Below are 19,322 nucleotides of genomic sequence, written 5' to 3'. Positions count from 1 at the left end.
TTCAAACTCAAGTGGCTAATTTGTGTTCCCTGGTTCTGACTTTTGACCAGAATCCTTATTATTGCACGTGAGTGGACTTCCGTGACTTCATTACAGTGTAAAGTGAGAGCTCAGGGGCTGAAAAAGTTTTATATACAATTTGAAACAAATCCGCTTCTTTTTTTTTTCGGTGGATTATTTGCATAGCTGTGAATTTCAAATTTGTACCATCCATTTTGCAAACCCGTATGAACCAAGCTATAAATCTTTCATTTGTCTGTTATTATTTCTGTTTTCTGTCCTTATAAGTCCTCTCAGAGAGGAAGATTAATAAATGATTTCTATCTGTCAGCATATGCTGCTAATATTTTTTGTTTTTCAAATGAAAACTGAGCTACACTTTATCACTTCACTTTTACACTTTATTTTAGTGATGAACTCCTACAGGGTGAAAAGGAGAAGAAAATGACTAAGGTCTTGGCAACTATGGGATTAGGTAGATGACTGACTGCCATGACTATCAAAACCTCAAACAGTTTAATTCAGGGCAGGAAAATATTCCTGTTCATTATTGTTTGTTTTGCCTGTATGGCATACAGTTCCCTGGATGACATGTTGATATAGAAGCTCTTACAAAAAAAGACCACTCCTGCTCCCTAATTTAATTTCAGGCAAGATGTATTTGTTTTGTAGTTTTTGCTGAGGTGCCTTGAATTCGTACAAGTACTGAGGTGAAGAAGTGCTTCTTTTGGCGAGGGAAGGAGTTTCTGATGACAAATACGTATTAAGATGAAGCCACTTGCTATTGCTAAGTTGCAAAGGAGACCATTAGTCTGCTCCCCAGTTATCACATATTTGATTGCCTTCTCTCGTTTTAGCCTGATGTTTTGGACCAACTGGAATGAGCAGAAACCCAGCATCATGAGATCTACCTTAGCAGGCAAGAACATCAGGATAATCATCAGTTCTGACATCCTAACTCCCAATGGACTGACTGTTGACCACCAAGCAGAGAAGCTCTACTTTTCAGATGGAAGCCTTGGAAAAATTGAGAGATGTGAATACGATGGTTCTAACAGATATGTGAGTATAATAATTGTATTAATTGTGGCTGCCTAATTACAAGCGATCGATTTTTTGTTTTGTTCAGTTTCTGTTATATGAGGCGTGGTTGCTCTTTGGTTACATCTGCATTTCTGCATTATACACTTTTAAATTTCCATTAATTAAATAATAATGTTTTTTATGAAAGAGATCCAGTGAGTCCCTAGTTATAGTGATACACAGGGCATAGATTCAAGGACAGAATTCAGATTGTTCTGCCCTTTTATCCTGAAATGACACTTTTTTTTCTGTCTTAATTTAATTTCCCATCCCTATTGAGCTCCAACAATATGCTCCTCTATACAGCTGATATGGTCTGAAATACCTCTTGATGTTCTTTCTATTATTTCACCTCTTAATATAGAGATGTTTCCTTAATTAGAGAAGTCCTCCCTTGTTAAAGTAAATAAGCTCAGTGAGTGGGACTCTTATTTTGTCAGTGAAAAAGTTGCATGCATAATGTATAACATCCCAACTGGATATACAGTATATCTTTTGTTTTCCACTGTGTAAAAGATTATAGTACAAGGTGGTCTTTTTTTGCCATAGATTTCACTTTTTGCTTGATGTGACCTCTGCAGCTTAGCACCTTGGCACATCTCAATTAGTTACCCGTATGTTTGCTGAGCTGGGTCACAGTGGCTCAGAAAGTCTTCACCTTTGGGTCCACAACAGCCCTTGGTGCAGTCTAATCCTGCTAATGAAGGCTTTGCTGTGAGACCGCTGTGGGTGCAGACTCTCCATTCCAATTAAAATGTGTAAATTAAACAGAGGTAGCTGATTGTCAACTTCAGCACTTAGCCAAACTGTGGTTGTGAAAATCTTAGAAGCTTACTGAATATGTTTACATGTGTGCTATCATGGTTTTGATTCATATCTTGCTTTTGATCATATACGGGGCATGGCATTTATATATAATATGTGTTATTCATAGAATTTAGGTTATTAATGTCCCAGGCTTCTGATTGTCTACCTGCAGGAATCTGGTGATTTCTCACCATCTCATTTCATTTGGTCTGGTTGTACAGCCTACTTGCTTGTATACCTGACTTTGTGCCTTCAATGTGCTTGGCAAGAGAATTCCACAAGGCTAGGCCGATATATTGCTCAAGCTGTTAGTGAGTTAGTCACACAAGAATGGCAGAGAAAGTGCAGCCAAAAATTTGCAATACTAACATGCTAGTTTAACAGCTGTGAGTACTATGAATAGTCATGTTTGTTGTGTAGATTAATAATACGTTAATAATTACATGTGAAACTGATAAAACCGATGTGTGTTTAAATCTGTATAAATTAAAAAAAGAATTAATTTTTAGGAAAAATCACATTATAAACCACTGATTTTGTATTGAGTCATATAAGAGGCAATGTTCACGTTTTCTGGTGTGTTTCTGGTGGTGGGTGTTGGAGTGCACTGGGATGTGGTGAGGAAAAGAAATGCTACTCATTGGTCTTGTTTGAAGCTTATTTAGTGCTGGGTTAGCAGAGGTTTGACTACACAGAATAAACAAACAACATTCAGTGTCCAGCCAGTCTGCTTCCACATATGGGCTTTTCTGTTTTAAAATAGTTTCTGTCTGATAAGGCTCAGGATAGACAGATAGGTCCAGACCATGGCTCTTCCTCATTTTCTTGATTACCGGTCTGACAGGTGAGGCGTCCATCTAACATATGATTGGTTGTCTGAAAAAATATGACTGTGATGATACTGCCACTCTCCCCTATCCCACTCACCCTTTCGTGAAGTTCTAATGCTTTCAAATTGATGCACCAAAAAGGCAGAGTTGACAGAAGACGTTGGGTGCGACTTCAGGAGGCTGTTGCATACATTGCATTGTTATCAGGAGAAACTGAAAAATTACACTATGTGGACATGGGTCCTGAATGTAGACATGGATGTAAGTCAAGTGTCCTTGAGAGCCTAGCTACCCTTTTCACTGCAGCGGTGTGGTTGGTGACAGAGAAGAACAGCAACTGTGGCATGGTTTACTCCCCCGTACCATTTTCAGAGTGGAGACGCATGTTGCTAAAGAAAGCATTTGTTCTCAAAGGGCAGCAGAGTGCATGATGAGGGAGGATGTCAGCATGTATAGTGAGGACAAGATGCCACGCAGAGAGGGAGTATAAAGAGAGAACTGTCTGGAAATGGTTAGTGTGATGTGGGTTCAACATTAGCAGTGTGTTCTTATGTAAAACTGAATTAGCTAATTTGGAGTTCGTAGACATAGCAATTTAAGTGCCTGATTTTAAATTGTTGCACACAGAGAGAGAGAGAGAGCGAGAGAGAGAGTAGAGAATCCATGAAATATGTTCACATTTACCCTGAACATGAGTTTGGCACAAAAATAATGGGTTACAGGCTGTAAACCTAATGCTTCCCAAATCTAATTTCCTATCAATGTGTTTCATCCTACTCCATCTGGCGTTCAGTCTTTCCCTCTTTTTCTCTGTCAGTCTCTGTCTCTCACTCACCTGATGGCCAGTAGTTTCTTCCACATGCTGGGCTCCTTTAATCAACACCTGTCCTATTAATCCCAGTATGGCACAGGGCTAATGTGATGCTGCTTACAAGCCTGTCCCATTTAATGGCTGAGACTACAGAGCTGTTGGAGGCCCTGATCCCCCCACACACAATCCTGGGGAGTCCCACACAGAGGCATCTGATGGATTCCTGCCTCCCTGCCACTGACACTGTCATTTACTCCCCCAACATCTGGGTTAAGCAGCCATGTGGGCAGTGAGGGTGATGTGTTGATTAATGAGCCTAAACATTTTTTTCCGAGGGTTGTACTCAAAATTCTGTCTGTGCTCTCTCAAGCCAGATCTTGACAAGAGTTATTGGTTTGTAGATGTAAGTGCAAATATTGCAGGATAAAATGTATGAATTTCCCCTGTATTATGGCCATATCAACTATCCTGGCATACAGAATTCATATATAGTGTAGACGTCTGAGTACCAGAGTAGTTTTTGAAAATGCATCCCTTTGAGAAGCATGGTGAAAAGCAGTCCTAACGTCCTTTGCTTTAAAATTTTTAGGTCATAATTAAATCTGGACCTGGAAACTTCTATGGACTCGCTATCTACGGAGACTTCATCTACTGGTCAGACTGGGCCCGCAGGTCTGTGCTGAGATCCAACAAGTACACGGGCAGTGACACCAAGGTACTTCGAGCAGATATACCTCATCAACCAATGGGAATTATAGCTGTGGCCAGGGACACAAACAACTGTGAGTATTTAAACACCTGGAGATGAGCTTAATTTAATGACCACTGAATGCAGTGTTCTGTCTGCAAATATTTGTGTATCATGTGTTTGCAGGTGCCACGGTGTTCATGTGTGCTTATGGGCAGGGGCTTATAAATGTGCATATTCATTATGTTAGACCAAAATAAATATGTTGCTGTAGGCACTTTGTTTCTGTGGCAAGATGGGAACTTTAGAGAAAGCCGTGATTTTCTGCGTTGCTCCTGCTTTTTGCATGCACTTGTCTGTTTTAGTTTGTTCTTTTAGGCCTGCATACAATTTCCTTCCCTACTGGCTTCACATTTATTCAATGGTACAACTCTTTAGGAAGTGATAAAGCCAGACACATTCTGGCTATTTCAGGTCAATACAAATCTTAACTTTTTATAAATGTGTAATATTTTGATTCACCACAACTGACTGTTTTGCTTCTTCAACCAATACCAGGAACTACAGATGGGAAATTAGCTTTTGACTTATCTGGTACAATAAATGTATTAACGCTGTTCCTGTTCAATAATCAATTAAGTAAAATCAACTTGGAATAATAATAATAATAATGATTTAAAAAAAAAACCAAAAGCAAACTATCAGCTGATTGCTGTTTTTGATATTTTAAATATATAAATATAGTAAAATATCAGTCAAAGTTGGAAGACACACTTCTCTAACTTAAAGCAAAACAATTTCTTCAGTCCACGCCTTGATGCACAAAAACAGCGGGAATGATAAATGTATGGTCTTATTTAGAAAGGCTGGAAACTTAAGTTTCAGAGGTAATCAATTAAAAAAAGTGGCCTATGTTGTAAGGGGAGTCTCTTAAGTGTCGTGTAAAGTTTAATTTCCAAGTAGGACAAAAGAAAGTGAGCTTAAGTGTGTCCCACTGGTTGAACTCGAATGCTGAGAGCCACGCTGTTCCTAGTTTATCTCGTCATGGGAAATGACCACATCAAATGACCTGCATGGGCTCAGCTGCAATGTCACTGCATAATGTTCAGTGACCAACAATGGCCGATCTGATAATCAGCTAACTCTTTTTGATCTTTACATTGTAAAACCCTTATTGCATTTTCCTTGTGATGGATATCCTGACTATGAATGATCATACGTATGGTTTACCTGAGCTGCAGCACAGAGGAATGGTTTCTTCTCTCATGAATAAAATACAGTGGCTGGAGGGCAGGCAATAACTGAGGGTATCCAATGGACTTCAAATGTTTTTGAACACTTGCACTTGATACTACATCTGTTGTTGCAAAGATTCGTTTCTGTATTTTCTCTCAGGACAAGACCAGCGCTTACATTTTCATTCACATGTTATGTCTGTAGTTTCGTCATGCAACACACAGTTTTCTTTTTTTTTTCCACATAGCACCTCAGGCAAAGAAAGACAAAGTATGCAGCATGGTAATACATTTGCTACCTGTCAGTGAGAATAGTAGTGGGTGTTAGTACAGGTGTTTCTCTAACTGCCCTTCTGTTCACAAGTTGACTACTGATGATCCATTTAATCACAACAAAATGTAAGTGCAGCATTTCACAATTAAATCAACCAATCAACCCATGCTTAATTAAAAAAACACCACCTTTAGATTTCAACTATAGTGGAATTTTAGAGGAGAAAATCTGTATCAGCTATCTCACCCATTAAAAGTAAAGGTTCGGTGTCAGATTTATCAACCGTATAGGAAAAAACATCTTTCCTATGGTAAGCAGAAAAAACATCTTCTGTGCCAACATGGGATTTTCAACATTTATTTTGAAAATCCCCTACAAATAACACTGTAGACAAGGAAGGCTTAGTGTACAACGGTGAGTCCCGATGCTTCCTCAGAAGGTGAATCCATGGACATACTGACACAGTTCAGACAGACGACTGAATGTACTGGATGAGATTTTTATTTGCTTTGACTGCTTCCTACTGCCTAATCACTTCAGTTTGATTGTTATTGAAGGCGAACTGTCCCCATGTCGACACATGAACGGAGGCTGCGGTGACCTTTGTCTCCTGACTCCATATGGGAGGGTCAATTGCACTTGCCGTGGAGAACGTGTGCTGTTGGATGACAACAGATGTGTGTGTAAGTCATCAAGGAGTCCACAAATGCTGATCTCCAGAAAATTCCCAATAGCAGATATGGTTTGCTGTGGCACTTTAGATATTTTAAAATCAGTCCTTGTCTACATCTACATGCATAGTGTAACTGGGTTTCTGTCCACACGTAGGTTAAGATATCATCTGTGCTGTCTACACAAAGCTTTGTTATCTTTGAATTGATTCTTTTGTACATAACCACAAATAACCAGGAAAGCATCAACAGCTGCTGTCACTTTGAATAAGCGGTGAGTTTGTAGTGATTCCAGAGGCCATAGTCAATACTGATCTGAAAAATAAACTTATAACGTTGTGCCACTTTATGCAGACAGCAGAAAACAAAGTTTAAGAAGCACAGAGTGTCACAGGTACCTGACAATTTTTAATGGTGTCTTGCTTTATAATTTGACACTTTGTTGGTTGAATTTGAAGTGCAATGTGAGGATAGACCATAAGGTAGGGGAAGCTGTTCAAAAGAGGGAGGTTTGGCCAGACACAAAATGGCAAGTGACTCAGAAGAGTTGGATGGCAGCCTGGATGTCAGAATGGAGGATGACAGGCTTTCTAGTACACCCACATTGTGCTCATTACCAGAGTAAGAAGTTTCATATTTTTAAATTGCGAACCTGCAAGTAGCAGAGCAGAGAGGGATGTTGGTCTGTGAGTGTGGAGTTATTTATTGTTGCACTTTTAATTTATCCCGATGACTGAAATTACAAAAAGTACAAAGTTAAGATTTATTATTAAGTGCTAGATATGCTAGGCGTTTCACAGCCAGATTTCCTTCACGCTGAAGTATAAAGTTAGCGGTGTTATTGAATGCAATTGCGACAATTACAAATGTTGACCCAGTACTTGTGTAAATATGGTCTTGGCAGCAGCGTGTATTTAATGTTGCCTCTGAATTCCTCTGTATGCAGCTTTTTCAGTTTGTTCACATTTTGAGATTTGGAGAGTCAAAGTTCATCATCCTCATTGTCTTCTTCTGCAGCAGAAAATTCCTCCTGTAACATTCACACTGAATTTGAGTGTGGGAATGGCGAGTGCATCAGCTACCAGCTAGCCTGTGATGGAATAGCCCACTGCAAGGATAAATCAGATGAAAAGATGCAATACTGTGGTAAGAGACACTTCACAGCTCTGTCTGAAGCACAGGCATATGAGAATGTAGAGTACCAGAGAATATGCTATTGATTTAGACTCACTGATATAGAATTCTTGAAGAAATGATTGTTAAAAAAAGTGGCAAACATTTAGTAATTTCTAACATATTTATGAATTTCGCTGTGTTCAGTCAACAGGAGCTGTCGGAAGGGTTTCAGACCCTGCTACAACCAACGGTGTGTGGCCAACAGTCGCTTCTGTGACGGGATCGATGACTGTGGGGATAACTCTGATGAGGCTTTCTGTAGCAGTGAGTCTCAGTCGTTTGATCTCCTGTTCAAGCTGTCCTGCCTCTGAGGGCAGGATCCTGCCACACTAATACTCATATTAATACGGTGCGCTAGGCTGCATGCTGTGCTAAGCCTACACTGCCTAATGAGCCCCAGGATCATAGAGAGTGCACAAATTCAAAGAGGCTCCCAACCTCCAGCCTTAAAAGCTGCTTTTGAGAGACTGAGGATGTGTTAAAGGGACACAAAGTCCCTTAAACGTGGCTAGACTGATTTTGTTTTGACCTTGATGGTGAAATAATTCAGTAAAAAGTAATGCTGTGTTTAATTCCCTGCTGTAACTGGAATTTAGTGGGAAAATGTTGAAGTTTATAGACTCCTAATAAATACTATTCCAAGCCCCCAAGGAGGCAGTGATGTGGAAGTATGAGATTTCAGGCAACGGAGCAACAGTACGTTTCTCTATTACAATAGAACATTTAATTATGATATTATATATTTTTTATGCTGATAATGTAAGGCAGAGATGCAACATTAACTGGCACGCTGTGCAGTAGTTTGTAAATGTGCAGCAAAACTTGAACCTCTTGCATATTAAATGTGATTTGCTCTTTACCACTGCTAAGAGGGTCATGACATTCAGGCAATTTTCATAGCACAGGCAGTTCCGCTGCACTGATAACACAACTCATCACTAACCCTTCTCTGTCTGGCAGTTTGCAACCTGGAGCTAATTTTAACCACCCTCAGTAAGAGGGTCTAAGTATTGTTGTGAGCTCTACCTGTAACTGTCTCAGAGTGCTGTGTCTATTGTGTTATCTATTTGAAATGCTAATTCTCTCCCCAAGATGTCACGTGTGGCTCATCAGAATCATCGTGCAAGGATGGGAGCTGTATACCCAGCTCAGCCTGGTGTAACCAGGTCATTGACTGTGCCGATGCCTCAGATGAAAAAAGCTGCAGTAAGTCCTTTAGCCTGTGATTTGCGTTGCAGTTACGGGAAAATGAAAATGTAAACACAGTTCTACCCATAGCAGATCACATGGATCAGCTCACTTAGGCTAAACCCTGACTCTCTCACCTTTACCTTCACCACTGCTTCCATTATGACAAGACGATTATTGTGGTGCTGTGTTTGTATTCAGACCACACCGACTGCTCTGACTTTTACAAGCTTGGGGTGAAAGAAAAAGATTTCATCAGCTGCAACTCCACCTCACTGTGCATCCACCCTTCATGGATCTGTGATGGTGCAAACGATTGTGGAGACTATGCCGACGAGACCAACTGCCAGGGTGAGCACAAACACAAACGCACACACATTTTGCATGTGCATTCTCAGGCAGATTAAGGAAGCCAGCTTCAATTAGAAAAGACTTAAGACAGATCTCATTTTCGGAGATGATTATGACAGTGGAATAAGAGATTCAGAGAGAGCTTAGGAAAAGATAATGACCTCAATCATTGCTAATGCCCACAGGACTGACTTTCTTTTGTTGTTTGTCCCAGTTTCCCATGGGCAGAAGTGCGAGGAAGGCCACTTTTCTTGTCCAAGCGGAAACTGCATCTCCAGCGTGTGGCTGTGTGACGGCCAAAAAGACTGCGAGGATGGAGCAGATGAATTCCAGTGCGGTAAACCAACAAATCTTACCTCTCATGAAAGAGCTTCTACACGATAAACTCAGATGATGTTTTGTTCTGTAATAGGTAGCAACAGATGAGGTATTTGGTTACTGTACACTGCACTGTCTGCATTTGAAAGGACATTTATTCTCCATTAATAAGAAGCTGTTTGTTCTAATGTTTCTGTCATTTGAAAGGATCCTTGCCTGCAATGTATATTACATACAGTATATAAGGAGGAGACAGAAAGAGAACAAATGATTGTTTATCATGCTTCAGGCAATTTCTCTTCACTTTGTGTTGTGTTGTGTTGTCTCTTCACTCTCAGTGTGTGTTTGATATTTCAAAGTATGTGTTGCTGCTCGTTTGAAATTCTAATTCCAACTCTCAATTCAGAGTGATGCTGTTAAGGACCCAAGTTTTTCCCCTTCTCCCTCTGAATTATAATATACAGCACTTCCAGTGTAGCAATTAATTAATGAGCCATCAGTCACTGAAACGGTTATGCCGAAGATGGAAATGTGAGTTCAGTGAAAAGCGGATACATATGAAAGGATTACACATTACAATGCCACTCCTCTACTTTCCTCACCAAAGGCAAGAAGAGCTTTCTTACTATGCTTTGATCCATCCTAATGTATGCAGAATTTACCATGACAAAGTCAAGATCTCTGCAATTAAACAGGAGGGCCATAATTAAGTCATGGTAGTGACTGATATAATTTGGCCTCAAAACTAACAGCTCACACACAGATCCATTCACATGTGGTTGCTACGAGCATCAAAGCAAAATCTGACCGGGTGCTTCCATGTAGGTGGAGAACCTGTTCTGCTTCATCACATGCACAGGATAATTAGATCTGATGGAGATGTCCAAACACACACGCACAGTGTCAAAACACTTGCTGCCTGCATTTGAGTCGTCAGCGTAATGTATTCTATAGCCCATAGGCTGAATGGTCTAGCCTATTGAGGTGTAAGAAGTCGTGAAGCAGCTGTGAAGCAGTGCTTTCAACTATGTGCCGAGTTGGAGGAGTATTATTGCATTGCATTCTCAGTGAGGTAAGAGAAATGTAACTATTGCACTTTGCAATTGTCAAAACCAAACACACCCCATTCCCATACGCACACACTTGCAATGGCAATATTGGTCTCTCAGTAAGTTGGACTGCCAATTTAGTCCACATTTAATTATTTTACAATCTATAGGACTGAAATTTATCGGCCACAGAGTATGGATCCTAATGACTTTGATGATGCACTGACCTTTCAAAATAAAATAAATAAATAAATAAAAAATTTAATGGATCGCTATAGAATTTGATACCTACAACCAGAGTTCCCAGAAAATGCATCCTACTAGCCTTTGGTGATTTTTCTCTAGTACCACCATGAGGTGACATTTGTGGTTTGAAATAAAGCCAAATTTGTCCAACACTTTAATATCTATGAAACAGTGAGACTTTCACCCACCTCAAATGCACTTTTCATATAATGCTAATAAGTAAATATTAGCATGCTGACACACTAAGTTAGTGACCATGTTAAAGGCTATATCTGCTAAACATAGGCATGTTCTTATGAGTTTGTTAGCATGCTATGCCTAATTCCAGACTCACAGAGCCGCTGGCATGGCTGCACTCTTTAAGACTTGTTTGTGTATGACTCATTTTGCCTTCAAACCAGCCAGACCCTAGCAGTTTCAGATTTATGACATCAGGGGCTAATTTCAGGAAGAATAACGCAAATAAAATGTGACCACAGAACTTAGATGTCTTTGCCTTTGAGAGTGTCTGACTAAGATGTTGCAGATTTCTTACTTGTCAGGTTTGCCCTTTCTGTATAATTAACCAGCACCTTTGTTCACATGTCAGTTGCAACAGATAGAAGAAGGCAGTTCAGTGCAATTCAGTTTCATATTTAATGCTCTTCGAGTTATCTGATTTATTTCCATAAATTGGCCATGAATGTTGTTAGAGAGATGCATAACACATGAACACCATTTCCATTCCTTTATCTAAAAATGTCATTTGCGCTTGTGTGAAATGATAACATCCCATGCTTCAAATGTTCTTATATCTGAACTGATATGAATTATGGCACAATTCTGAAGTTCTGAATAGCTTTTTTTAGGACAAATAGACAATATTCCCATTCCTCCGAGTTAATTACCATATAAAAAGCTCCAACCACTGATAATCTGACTGCAAAGGCAAAATGGTTTTGAGAAATGTCATTACATTTCAGGAATTTCAAATTCCGTATCTGATTAGATGAAATAGTCATTTGTCACTTCACAATGCATAATGCGCTTTCTGCTGTGTGAAACACTATTGAAAATGAGATATAAAAGACTGTCTTTGATACTTTTAATGTGCTGCAGACCTGCTATTTTGTCAAACACTTGAAGCAGCTGTTTTAACATTTGAAGTGCAAATTTAGTATCATGTACAGAAAGTCTGGATAATCATGGTTTCCAGATTTAGCCATTTAAGGTTTATCTCATCCTTATCTTATATTATAGCATCAGGGTATCTGGTGTGATGTTCAAAGTTGAGAGGAACAAAGCATTGCAGTGTGAGAGACCCCCCACCTTCAGTAGGATCCATAATTCCTTGTACTGTGGTCTGACCTAGAGCACACACCCCCCCTTCCTTCTCTCACCATCTCTTCAAAGCTCTGGCAGACTTCCTCAGTCCCAACATCTGAGAGGAGACCATAGAACAACTCCCCAGGGAGAGTGGGTGGTTCAGCGACACACCAGATTATGAATGTATGCTCATTTTACACAATAACTTTTACACAGTGTTCTGTGGAGTGCACTCTTACTTGACATCCAACTGGTTCTTGTCATCCCAAGCAGCCGAGTTTCTTTTCAATTAAATAAGAGAAAATAAATCTTAATAATTAATACTGGAGCGCTTTGATATTGATACAATATTTCATCATTGTTTTGTGTTCATATGTTTATTTTCCTGCACAAGAAAGCGGGAGCATACATCAAAATTTCTTCTCTTGTGAGAGAAAAGGAAAAAATATCTAAGTTTGAAGCCCTTTGTGTAGCAACCACACTCATGTGTTCTGCTAAGCAGAAAAACAAGCATGCCAAGGGGCAAACAGAAGCCACCCCACTTGTTGTGTTTTGATTAAAAACTCTCTGCCTCTTCTATAGGGTATACTGCTTTTGTTGTTGTTTCCTTCTCACTTTGTTTGATTTATGGCAGTGAAACTCCTTTTCCATTGCAGACTCATCGTGCTTGTGGAACCAGTTTGCCTGCTCAAAGAACAAGTGCATCGCCAAACAGTGGCTGTGTGATGGAGAGAACGACTGCGAGGATGGTCTTGACGAGAGCGTGCAGATCTGCGGTTAGTGCCCTTTCAGATGTCATGGGGAATCTGCTGTTGGTGTAAAAGGTCACATCCACTATATTAGATATGACAGCGCCATGTGTTCCCCTAGAAGAACTGGAAATGAATGGACAGAAACGAAGCAATCTTAATGAGACAACAAATGTGACTGCAGGCATTTCTGATGATTTGAGTGGACACTGAGGCAAATAGATTTTTTATCACTAAGGCCCAGGAGGCACAGCTATTTCAATGGGAAAATGAGATGTGTATGTAATGAATTCTACAATACAATAAAAAGAATTCAACCACAGTAAAGAGGCAAGAATTGCTGTGAACATTGTTTGTATAATTGGATTGTAATAGGATGTCGAGGAAATATTAATGAAATGACCCAAAGCTTTCCCAGGCACAATTCTTGTCCAAAGCAAGATATGCATTTTAGCTGTACATGCCTAATTGAACTACTGTATTTACCTTTGTTTCTCAGTGCAGCTATTTTATACAGTCCTCTTTTGCTTTCAAGGGCAGTCCTCGTAAAGGAAAGTATTGCTGACTTCCAGAATTCACATGAATAATTGCTACTCACAATAGCACAGTCATTATTTGTTAGTTTGTATAACAGGGAACTGCTGAACAATGAAAATTGGTTTAGCTCATAAAGGGGTATCAGTTCAAAATCATAACCATCTGATATCTTCTACAACTGAAAAATCTGTGCTTTGATTTCTAAAAATTGTTGGTCAGTGTTCAGTAATAACAGAAGGTACCATCCCAACAAACAAGACACATCTGCTTCATTAAGTGTCCTTTACTCAGTGTTCTCTGTTGCACGTTTGCTCCTTTGTATGCATTGGCTTTTAAAAGTAGAGCATGTGGTCCTTTTTCCTCTCAGGCTCGGTGACATGTGCTCCAGGGCTGTTCAGCTGCCCTGGATCGTATGCCTGTGTTCCGAAACGCTGGCTCTGTGACGGCGAAAGGGACTGCCCTGATGGGAGCGATGAACTCTCTGCAGCTGGCTGTGGTAAACTCTAGTTCAACACATTGAATAGGTCCTTTATCAAAGAACGTTACTGTGATCCCAGAATTAAGGGATCATTGCTTTCATGCATATATAATTTTGGTTTACGTGGTGTAAAACACTATTCCATAGTACATGAAATCCACTTAACATCTACTGTAAATCCCAATGCAAATTGTATTCTCAGTCAGATAAACAAAACCAGTATATTGTGGGAAGTGGTGTATAATGGGAGATTATGCACTATTGCAGCCTTCTCTAAGTGGTGTAATCTGCCTTCCCTTTCATAAAGTGGTACTGGACCACTCATTTGAAACTGAAAACACAGAGACCAGTGGAGTAGCATAAGGCTAACTAATGCTGACACTTTACACATATTGCATGTCATGTTTGGGAAAAAATGTTTAGCAGCTAATTAGTTCTCGAACCCATTTCCTTTCATGCTTTAGCACCCAACAACACATGTGATGACAGCTCGTTTCGCTGCAGCAACAAAGCGTGCATCCCTCAGCGATTCGTTTGCGACCACGATGACGACTGTGGGGACGGGTCTGATGAGTCGGTGGAATGTGGCAAGTAGATTTATCTTTTTGTCTTTCTTTTAATATTCACCAGTGGCACTTGCATATGTCATCATTACAAGCTGCACTAAGTGAGTTGAAAAAATAATTGTCTAATATGGTAATGGTGGATTTGTTCAAACTCTGCACTTTTGAACAGTCTTCTTTGAGGAACGATAGTAGACATAAGACATGAAAAAGAATAAAAAGTTCATGTGAATAAAAGTAAAATTCATTGTGGAAGTAAAGCCCAGAGCAAAGTCCAGCTAAAACATGTGCTCATGATGTGCTCACATTGAAAAACAAAACAAAACATGAATTTGGAGGACATTTTTGTGTACAGTTACTGAATTCCTTAGATCTTTGCCAGTTTTCTATGCAAAATTATGCAATACAATAATGTTTGGGATGATGGTATGATTATATTTATAAAGGTTTTTTAATTTGTTAATGCTGATCAGTATTACAACACCGTTGCCGTTTCACCTTTTGCACTTAATCCTACCAAAGTTAAACCCTAAACTAAAACTGTGTCACTGCCAAGCTCGAGCTTAAACGGATGGAAAAGTGATGGAGAATGATGGAAAAGTGTCTGTTTCTCTTTCTTCAGTCTATCGCTCCTGTGGATCAGAGGAATTTCGCTGCGGGGACGGCCGCTGTCTTCTCAGCTCGCAGTGGGAGTGTGACGGCTACGCAGACTGTCCCGACCATTCTGACGAACTGCCTCTGAACCTCAAATGTCTGGCCGCAGGTAAGACTGCTGTTTGGCTCCCAGCTGGAATCTTTTCATCAGTGTCACCAGCAGCACCACTTGCCCAGGAAACTGTCGGGGACATATGGTGGAAACAAAAGGCGCTACAACCAGGAGAGCTTCCTTGAAAGGAATTAATCTGTCAAGTTACATTGTCGGGTCAAAAACATTCCCCGGCTTTGTTGAGAAATTGCAGGGCATTTTGCCAGTGACAGTCATCTCTTGCTTTCTCCAGGAAGCTTGTGCAATGGCTCCTTCTTCATGTGCTCCAATGGACGCTGCATCTCTGAGAGGAATCTCTGTGATGGGAAAGATGATTGTGGAGACCGGTCAGATGAGAGGAACTGTAATGTGAACGAATGCTTGAACCGTCGCGTCAGTGGGTGCACACAGGATTGCCAGGATCTTCCTGTGGGATACAAGGTAAGTGATGACTAGTGGACTAGTCACGGTTCAGTAGCTTGGAAATACATTCCCCCTTCAGAGTGAATTTCTGGCTACAGTTGGTCTATAAATCCTAATTCTGCTACAAACCAGGCTACAGTAAAATTCCAGATAGAAATATAACAATTGGAAAAATACTTTAAACACATTTATAAATATAGGTGCAATGTGCCCTACGTTCAGCATTGTGACTTCCATTATAAAATTCAAGTTTAAATTATATTAATACATTTTAACTCCTATACAGTACTGACCCACAGTTCCAAGCACTAGCATGATTAGTAGAAGTTCAGATGTGGAGCTTATGTTCGTAATAATGTGGACATGAATGATTAATGACTGATAATGAATCAAGGCCAACTCTGCACATCATTAAACAGATAAAGATGGGTGGGAGTACACATACATTTAATCTCTTACTTTTTGAACAACCTTGAACACTGTAAGGAGAGTTTAATGAAATGCCAACAACTTGTGCTGTCTCGCTGTGCTGGGCAACTTTGCCATGCCTGGCAATGGTGGCATGTGATGTCAGGTTGCGCCCAGGTCAAGGCCACGTCCGCTGGAGTGTTCAAGCGGCCATCACTGTTCTCTCTCACTGTCTCTCGAATTTTCTCTTCTGCTCTTCCATGAGACGATGCTCACTGCATCAATAAAGTGGCTGAGAGCACAGAAAAACTCTTGTCACTGTCATGACAGGGGTAGGGTTGGACAGAGAGCGCATCAGTGGAGACCCTTAGTTCATCCATTTGTGGCTTGAACAGGGAGATCAGCAGAAAGGCAATCAAGGTTATAACTTTTGATAAGAAAGGGATTTGTAGTGAGTCCAGAGTGGCTGATACAAGCACTTTGAGTTATTGTTTGGAAGGGGGGGGGGGTTCGCTGGTCACTGAAGTGCAATGGAATTTCTGAGCCATGTATCTATAGTGTATCTATACCATTGCTTTGATGTCATCATATATGCTGTGTGCTAGATTTTCGTTGCTGGCCTGCATCACTTTGAGAAAAAGGTACTGGGATCAAAACACTGTCTGTTGTTGTTACAGATGAACCCAACATTAAATGCACTACCTTTATAACCTGTCCACAATGAAGCATTCTACTGTATAATGTCCAGTGTTTTCAAATGTGCTGATGTGCAACTAAAACGTGTCTCTTGTTTCATATTTCCCGCATTCATGATCAAATTTCTATTACCTTCATGTTTTTCATTGTGTTTTAATCCATCAGTGTAAATGCTGGCCGGGTTTCCACTTGAAGGATGATGGGAGGACTTGTGTGGATGTTGACGAGTGCTCCACTACCCTTCCTTGTAGCCAACGCTGCATAAACACATATGGCTCCTACAAATGTCTGTGTGTGGATGGCTACGAAGCTGTGGAGCGAAACCCCAATACGTGCAAAGCTCTGTCTGGTCAGCCTGATTTTTGATTTCTCGGCTTGCAGAATTTCACAAACTATGAGTCCTGCCGGTCCTCTTGACGTTGCATGTTTCTCATTTCAGCTGAAGAGCCTTTTCTCATAATGGCAGACCACCATGAGATCCGGAAACTGAGTGTGGATGGCTCAAATTACACTATCTTGAAACAGGTAGGTGATATCTGCATTAATGCCATTGACATATTTACAGGCTGGAGGATAATTGTTCAACATTATTATGTTGTCATGCTGCGAACAGTCATATTACACTCTTGTTGTCTTTTAGCATTTAGCTTTGAATCTCCCCTGTCACTTGTACCCAGTCTGTTGGTCATATGTTGAAGAAGTGTGGTTTTAAGTAGCTGTTGTTTGAATACTTTTGAAAACACAAATTTAATTATTATGTAATTATGTAATTATGTTCACTCGCTCAATATGTGGAGGAAATGGCAGCTTTGCAGAGAACATCCATAGAGTATGCAAGTGATATATTAATGAAATGTGCATACAGTGTTGTGTTAGGGACCAAGAGTTGTTAATGTCCTAGGAAAGAAACATTGTAACAGAAAACAAGATGATCTTCAATACATTAGGGTTGAAAAGTCTGCTGAAAGAGTCACGGTAAACACCTTTTTACTTAAGTGTATGAGGGACCTCAAGTAAAGGTATTCAGCATTACTGAGTATTAAAAAATGGTTAATGTACTCCTCAGTCTCAAGTTATTAGGCGAGATTTATTTATTTATTTATCTATATATTTTCTTTTTCCAAATTTTGTGATTAAATCTGAAAATGCACAGCATCTGTTAAGGTCTGTTGAATGGCCATTGTGCATCATAACTTCTCAAGCAGCGGAAACTGATTCTGACTGTCAGAGAGCAAAATGACAATTATTATATTATTAAAATGACAGTTAAGGATCCCATGGAAAAGCTATTTCGGTTATTCCCTGGTCATTACAGCTGCTTCAGGTAATGCTGATTATCAGAAGGGTTGACTGTGGTTTACTGTAAATCAACCTGCAGCTATCCAACAGTCTCCTCTACAGTCATAATAACCAATCGACCCGATGTGCACTTTTATTTGTACCATCAGCAACAAGTTCATGCTTCACCGACCTCATATCACACCATTACATACACTTGTTGAAAACCTGTTATGAAGTTGCTCGTGATACGATAATTCCCTGTATACTTTACATTTCTTGCTGGCTTAAATTTGTCTTTTTCACCACAAACACAAAATGACTCGCAATGTTATTGTGTCACTCTAATACTAATTGTTAAAACTTGCACTGTTCTCCTTCTCAGGTTTGAATTAACTCTGTTATCGTTGAAAAATCAGTTTTGACTTTTACAGTAGAGAAAACAAGTACCGAGGATAACATTTTTATATTAAGTTAGGCTTTTCATGAACTGTCCAATGCAGTAAGAGCTTGTGGAATGATATCAGTGAATTTGAGTTATAACATGTGTACTGATGTGTTTGGCTGTTACAGGAGTAATGACCTCCATTTTGAGGCTGTAAATGGGTGAACATTTCTTTTTAAATTTCACGTTGGTAGCCAAAATCCAAAGCAAACTTAAGCACCTGTCACTTTCAAACTAGATGAGTAGTTGAAAATGTGGAACTGGAAATCAATGGTATATTGATGCTGATGTCGATATGAGCACTTGCACTGTAATAAGCAGTTTTCACACACTTTGTATTATTTTTTTTAAAAATTTCATATCAATTTTCAGAATGTATCAATGCAAGATTATGGTTCATTTTGTAGTTGGCTGGTTGCTATTTTGTCTGCAGAGGAAATGAATAAGGAACAGATTTCCTGGTGAGGCACTGATAAAAGGGGAAATGCTGGTCTCTGTGGTGTCTGTAGCTGGTGTTTGGAGTGGAGAAGGGTTCCCCCAGGACACTTTGGCGCCTGTCTGTGAGGGTGTTGATGATCTTATGAAGATGTCTCATTTCGCCTGTCAGATTATCTGACACCCTTTCTCAGCACCTTCAGTGCGAGACAGCAGGGTGGGGGCACTTGTTTGGTGAGCAGCACCATCTGACTGACAGTGGGGTCCTGTGAGCGTGACAGAGATGGGAAGTACGTCACTCTTTTGCTTTGATAGTACTTCCACTTCACAGAGCATCTGAGACTTTGCTTCCTCTACGCATGTTCTGTATAGCTGAAAGCGTTACAACCAGTGGGAAAACCACATAAATCAATATTGCTTACAGTAAATATCACATCAACACAAATGCTGTAGAGGCGGAGCTTTTTATATATCTATCTACCTATCTATCTATCTATAGATAGATAGATATATTTAATCCTGGTAGTCATTTG

The 19,322-nt window shown here is 39.9% G+C and overlaps 1 protein-coding gene across 1 annotated transcript in view; it reads left to right on the top strand.

Annotated features, from left to right (window-relative positions):
- The window catches only part of lrp1bb (low density lipoprotein receptor-related protein 1Bb), a 138,246-nt gene that overhangs the window by 76,684 nt on the left and 42,240 nt on the right, over positions 1-19,322 (top strand). Inside the window, exons 41-55 of the mRNA XM_046404484.1 lie at positions 858-1,062; positions 4,121-4,313; positions 6,286-6,411; positions 7,417-7,545; positions 7,720-7,839; positions 8,668-8,781; positions 8,965-9,114; positions 9,329-9,451; positions 12,689-12,808; positions 13,686-13,814; positions 14,261-14,383; positions 14,982-15,122; positions 15,358-15,545; positions 16,797-16,980; positions 17,071-17,156. Of these exons, the coding sequence (XP_046260440.1) occupies positions 858-1,062; positions 4,121-4,313; positions 6,286-6,411; positions 7,417-7,545; positions 7,720-7,839; positions 8,668-8,781; positions 8,965-9,114; positions 9,329-9,451; positions 12,689-12,808; positions 13,686-13,814; positions 14,261-14,383; positions 14,982-15,122; positions 15,358-15,545; positions 16,797-16,980; positions 17,071-17,156 (2,131 nt within the window). The remainder of the gene's footprint in view (positions 1-857; positions 1,063-4,120; positions 4,314-6,285; positions 6,412-7,416; positions 7,546-7,719; positions 7,840-8,667; positions 8,782-8,964; positions 9,115-9,328; positions 9,452-12,688; positions 12,809-13,685; positions 13,815-14,260; positions 14,384-14,981; positions 15,123-15,357; positions 15,546-16,796; positions 16,981-17,070; positions 17,157-19,322) is intronic.

Source organism: Scatophagus argus, chromosome 11 (assembly GCF_020382885.2).
Source record: "Scatophagus argus isolate fScaArg1 chromosome 11, fScaArg1.pri, whole genome shotgun sequence".
Classification (NCBI taxonomy): Eukaryota; Metazoa; Chordata; class Actinopteri; family Scatophagidae; genus Scatophagus; species Scatophagus argus.
The sequence above is the reverse complement of the archived record's forward strand: the minus strand, read 5'-3'. Positions and strand labels throughout refer to the sequence as shown.